This window comes from Podarcis pityusensis (assembly GCF_964106645.2).
Source record: "Podarcis pityusensis genome assembly, chromosome: 16".
Lineage (NCBI taxonomy): Eukaryota > Metazoa > Chordata > Lepidosauria > Squamata > Lacertidae > Podarcis > Podarcis pityusensis.
The window spans coordinates 19,268,331-19,274,330 of NC_138041.1; the positions used below are offsets into that span (position 1 = coordinate 19,268,331).

A 6,000-nucleotide genomic window follows, 5' to 3' on the forward strand; every position below is an offset into this window, starting at 1 on the left:
ACATTTCTGTTTTTGCATTTTAGTTCAGGGTATCCCAATGTGGTCTGTATTGACCGCCTCACCCCCCAACCCAGGATTAATGGGAAGGTGTAGGTGGGTGAATAAAGACTGGGGGCGATGGCGTGTCAAAAAGGGCCTGGGGACAGAGAGGAGTTTGTAAGGTACAGTGTGAGAAATATAATTAGGAGCTATGAGTCTCAGAAATAAAGGGCATGTCCCTCCCTTGCCACCAAGAAACTTCCATATCTAATAATTCCACAATTCAATAGCATTCTCAGAACATGCTGTTTTATTGTTTTTCCTCCTTCTTTTTCACATTTTGTGATTCTTAGTAATGATGACTGATGATTAATAAATGTTTTTAATATATATAGATATATATTTCTTGACTTTATTGCATTTACATTCCTAAGAATTTTGGCTGGGGTCAATGACAACTTTATAAACTCATCAAAGGGTCAATGAACTCAGAAGTTTGGGAAATCCCGTTTCAGTTAAGGAAAGTGCTATTTTAAAATCAGTTAATTAGTGCAGCTCTGCTATAAAGGACTTCCTCTTGCCAGAAAAGATGGAGAAATTTGACCTGTTTCTTTTACACTCTCCTATCCTGTAGTTCAGATACAAGTATTTTTAAAATTTGCTTCAACAATGTATATACCACTTAACACAGTATGTTGTCAGCACTCCTATTTCCTTTTTACCAAAATGTACAGTGGTACCTTGGTTGTCGAATGGTTTGATTCCAGAACAAATCGGCTCCCGAACGCCGCAAATCTGGAAGTGAATGTTCTGGTTTACGAATGTTTTTCGGAAGCAGAATGTCCGACGCGGCTTCTAACTGAATGCAGAAAGCTCCTGCAGCCAATCGGAAGCTGTGCCTTGGTTTTCGAATGGTTCCAGGAACTGAACGGATTCTCAGAATGGATTAAGTTTGACAACCAAGGTACCACTGTATATTCTCCCTGCCTATAAAATATTGCACAAGCTACTTATGAATTTCTGAGAGGCATCTGCTTGGCCACTGTGGGATGTATGATATTGGATTTGATGAACTGATCGAGCAGGGCTTATCCTATGATCACATATCTGCAGAAGCTTGCTAAAATAAAACTCTGTAAAGCCAACACTCTTTTTTAAAGAAAAGAAGACTCTTGCTCCCAGGTCACACAGAGCTTTAAGTCAAAACCAGCACTATGCATAGAGCTCAGAGACAAACAGGCACCTAGTGAAGCTGGTCCAAGAGCTTAAGTTATTCCACCACCTCTCCCGTGTAGGTTTCTCATTATAAACTCTGACTTTCCATCCCATTTTCTATGACAGGAATGTCAGCAGCATACCTTACAGCAGTGCTTTTTTCCTGGGGGGGATGCAGGGGTACGCATACCCCTAAACATTTTGTGAATCTAGGTTTGGCTTCATTGAGGGGCAGTATTTCAATATGAGTAGGAAAATGAGAGTACCCCTAAACATTTTTTTAAAAGAAAAAAGCACTGCCTTACAGGTTTGTTGGAAGATGAGCAACAAAGAAAAGTATTGTCACTCCTGAGTAGTGGGATAGGGCAGGCTAACAAAATATAAATCGTGCAACGTGATTTCTTCACTTCCTCTGCACAGAGAATGGGCACAAGAGTCTAGAGAAGATGATGAGCTCTTTCGGTTACCTTACCTCGAGGACCATTGAGCTAAATGCTTTGTCTTTGTAAAGCTGTTTAGCACAGGCCAAAATGGTGGAAGTCTTGCCAGTCCCTGGAGGTCCATAGAGAAGGAGATGAGGCAGTCGATCTTCACTGATGAACTTCTGAACTGGTAGGAGAGGTGAAAGGACATTTCTGATGCTCAAGGTAACAATTTAAGAATTTAATTTTTACAAGTTGATAGGCATGACACAAAAGGCAAAAGGGATGGAGGGAAGAAATAAGCAGGTTCCAACCTTTAAACCAAGTTAAAATTACCAAACGACGAGGTGGTGAAAGGCCAAACAGCTGTTGGTCCAAGTCACTCCACTCTCCCTCCTTTGGGCTGTGAGAGCAAAAGCTTCTGCTTGTTTTATTTTATTAATGAAGCTTGTTGCAATCTAAACTGTGGTTGTACTTTAACTGCAGCTTGTTTGAAATAAACGAAGTTCAAACCATGTGTTATCAAGCTGACTTGTTCAAACGATTAATCTCTGAGATTAATCAAATATGATTAATCTGAAATGGGTAAGTCTGATCTCTTGGTGGCCATGCCAAAGGATGAGACGCTTGCAAAGGCTCATTCCTGTCACAATAAACTGTGGTTTGTTGTGATGTCCAAAGGCAACAACTGCATTTGTCAACGCACTGCAAATAAGGAATACAGGTATTACATGCTTTTTCACAGCTCATGACCCTTCATCTATGCCATATTAGTCCTCTTCCTTTCTTGTCATCACACTTGTTGTTATCACAAGGTGTATCACAAGCTAAACAGCCCTTCCTTACTTTGGTACTTTTCGAGACAGCTTGACTTGGGGAGGCTCACTATCAGGAAAACCTGCTTTAAGAAGAAACTATGTGTTTCCCAAAGGCTTTGAGGTGATAAATAAAAGTACTGGAAGTATGTGATACTTACTGGTACTCAGAATGTCCTGATGAGAAATCAGATCACTCAGCGTCTGAGGTCGGTATTTTTCTACCCTGTCAGTAAAAGACAGAATGCAGATGAAATCCTGTCTACATGTGGTGTAGGCTTGATCTACACATACAGGAGAACATGAGAAGGGATTTGCTGGGTCAGACCAAAGGCTTATCTAGTTCAGCATCCTGTTCTCACAGTGGCCAGATAGAGGTGCCCATGGGAAGCCCCCAAGGGCAACAACTCTCCCTACAACTAGTGATTCCCAGCAAATGGAATTCAGGGGCTTACTGCCTCTAACAGTGGCCTTGCCAGAATGAAGGGGCCACAGACTGATAGAACCCAGGACTGCTCAACTTCAGATTTCAAGTTAAGTTTGGAGGTGAGGGTTGTCTACATTGGGTGGGTGGGGATAGAAATCTTATAAGACGCACACACACAAAACAGACATGGGAAACCTGTGGGCTTCCAGGTGTGGCTGGACTCTCATCAGTCCCAGGCTGCATGGACAATCGTCAGGAATGATGGGAGTTCTAGTCCAATCACATCCAGAGGGCCAAAGGTACCCCATACCTGACGAGAACTGCCTAAGAGCTCAAAGGCTGCCTTGCTTGCTTACCACTTTCTACTCACCCCAGCAGAGAATGGCCCTCCCAAACAAGAATCCCCACCCCAGACGCTTACCGCCATATCAAAATGGGTCATTTTATCCCTTGAGGCTGGCACTTACCCCCTCATTCTTTGGCACTGCGCATATGCCTTTACTACCTTTCGACAGAAGATCCCAAGTGTGGGACCGAAACGAATCCTACAATATATGGCTGCAGTTATTATGTATTCACACAACACGGGAATACACTTTTTTATTCTTGTTGTTATTATGACCACCACTATCACCAGGAAGAGGGGGTGGTGGAAAGAGAGCACCCTGCATTACTGTCAACTTTTCCCTTTTCTTGCGAGGAATCCTATTCGGAATAAGGGAATTTCCCTTAAAAAAAAGAGAAACGTTGACAGCTATGGCACCGTGCTCATTGCTTCCCTGAGCTCCGTGGATGAAGATGCAGCGGAACGAATAAAGAGAACAGCAAGGTGAGCGAGGAGAACACTCTGCACATGCTCTGGGACACTCTCGGCATGATTTACACAGAACACCCCCAAGGGAAAAATCCTAGCTTGGGAAACAGGTTCCGGAGCGGAGTCCTGGCGCAGAATATAAGCCCGCTGCTCTCCGGAAAAGAAACTGTGGGAGTGGGGGGGGGGAACTAATGGCCCCCATCACGCAGCCTCCTAGCAACAACAGCACACTCCCCGCCCGCCCTTCATCGATTGATAGCGCTATACCAGGGCAAGTTCGCGTTCCTCCCGGCCACCGTCCTCCCCGCAGGCGCCGCCGCCGCCGCGCGCTCCATGCCGAACCTTCGCGCCGCTTCACTTCGCCGGCGCCAAAGCGGCCCAACCTCGCCTCTCGCGAGATGTGTAATTTAAAACAAACAGCAGTAGCAGCCGCAGCAGCACGCGAGACTTCCGCGCCGAGGCATCTGCGGCTACGGCTGCCGGGCCGCCTCCCTCCCTCCGTGTTGCTAAGGCGCCTCTGCTGCTTCTGGTAACTAAGGGGCGGGGCCTTGCTGCAACCTCGCGGGGAGAGAGCGAGCAGGCGCCTCCCAGCAAAAACTCCTCTCCCATCTCTGTGGCTCTTCTGAGGCTGCTTCACGGATGGGCACCTTGCCCATCTCCACCCCCTCCCCGCGATTCACACGCGCACGTGTCATCCCCCCCCCCCCAGCATTTATATTTCCTGGTTAATACATCTGCTTTTTGTTCGGTTTTTGTGTGTTTGGCACCATTAAGAGTGGATGCAGCTATATTTATTTTGAAAAACCTGGCAAGCTAGCAAAAAACGACAACCCACTCTTCTAAACATCATCTCTTGCTTCGTTTTGTTTTTGTGTGTTTGGCACAATAAGTATAGTTAAGGACATTTTATTGGTAATTACTTATTTTTTTTAAAAAATGGTGGGGGTGGGGAGTAGCTACCACAAATGCTGTGAAAAGTCATCTGCTTTGTTCTGGTTTTGTGCTTCGCGGCGAATTTAATGGTAAATAATTTATCTCGAGAGCTGGGTCTTTGGGAATCGTGCTTTAATTTCCCCCTCCCTTTTCCTATTACTGAAGATTAATAACACCCAGCCACACGCCAATGTTTGTTTGTTTTAACATATAGGGACCATAATTTTATTCAGGAATATGTTTTGTTTGGTGCTTGATTGTTGTTATAACTCTTAAGACCTGGATAATATTTTAATTCTACCCCCCTGCCCCCAGTTACTCAACATTGATAAAACACACACTCACCAATGATTTCCCCCTTTAATATAGGAACATCACCTTTATTTAATAACAAAAAAGGTACTATCTTTTAATCATCCTGTTTTACCTATTTTCACCCCATTTCTCTCTCTCCCTCCCCCCTCCCATGTAAAGAAGCCACTACAAATGCTATTAACATTACCCGATTTGTTTTGATTTTGCATTTTGACAATATGATGATAAATATATCTCTTAAGATCTGGGCTTTGGAACAATGCTTTAATTCCCCCTCCCCCAATTACTCAAGAATAATAAAACACATACCCTCTCATTATTTTTTAAATATATGAATGTTACTTTCATTTTAGAATACAACAGTGTTTCCAGGCAACCTTTTTATCTGAATTTTCATTCTTTTACCTATTTTATCTCATTCATCCTTTTTTATTGTTTAAAGGTACTATTAAAATGATCTGCTGTTTTCTGTTTTTCTGTCACACAACTTAATGGTAAACATATCTCTTAGGTCTGGGTTTTGGCAGAATGCTTTAATTTTTGCCTTCTCCCTAATACTCAAGATTAAATTGTAAGGCATATACATACCCCAATTATTTTTTACAATATAGAAAAGTTACTTTTATTTCAGGATGTAAGGGGGCTTCCTGGTGGCTTGGTTACTAAGTATTCTTCGTGATTTTTTTGAAGTTAGATTAGATGACACTGGCTAATTAGTGAGCCTTCATTCTGATTTGTTTGGTGGGAGGTTATATGACGTTTCCCTTATCGCAAAAAGTTTTATCTTTAGGGGAGAGGATTTGTTGCCCAAGAACTCCCAAACAATTATAATTGCAGAACTGGAATTTACTTGTACAGAATGTGATTGAATCCCATCCAAAAATAGGTTCAGAAAAGGGCAACCAAGATGATCAAAGGGATGGAGCAACTCCCTTATGAGGAAAGGTTGCAGTGTTTGGCACTTGCTAGTTTAGAGAGAAATAACGAGTAGCAGGTGACATGATGGAAGTTTATCTATGGAGAAAGTGGATAGTGAAAACTTTCTCTCTATCATAACACTAGAACTGACAGGCATTCCAA

General features: G+C 43.0%; 1 protein-coding gene across 3 annotated transcripts in view; it reads right to left on the reverse strand.

The window, feature by feature from the left end:
- The window catches only part of RFC5 (replication factor C subunit 5), a 12,658-nt gene extending 8,605 nt beyond the window's left edge, over nucleotides 1-4,053 (reverse strand). The window contains exons 1-3 of one of the 3 annotated variants that reach the window (XM_080986445.1): nucleotides 3,940-4,053; nucleotides 2,593-2,657; nucleotides 1,667-1,803 (exon numbers count right to left, since the gene is read on the reverse strand). In XM_080986445.1, coding sequence (XP_080842571.1) covers nucleotides 1,667-1,803; nucleotides 2,593-2,657; nucleotides 3,940-4,007 — 270 coding nt within the window. In that variant the 5' untranslated portion in view covers nucleotides 4,008-4,053. Of the gene's footprint in view, nucleotides 1-1,666; nucleotides 1,804-2,592; nucleotides 2,658-3,325; nucleotides 3,899-3,939 lie in introns of those variants that run through there. The other 2 variants (XM_080986447.1, XM_080986446.1) reach the window with 2 other exon arrangements.
- Nucleotides 4,054-6,000: the final 1,947 nt, after the last annotated feature.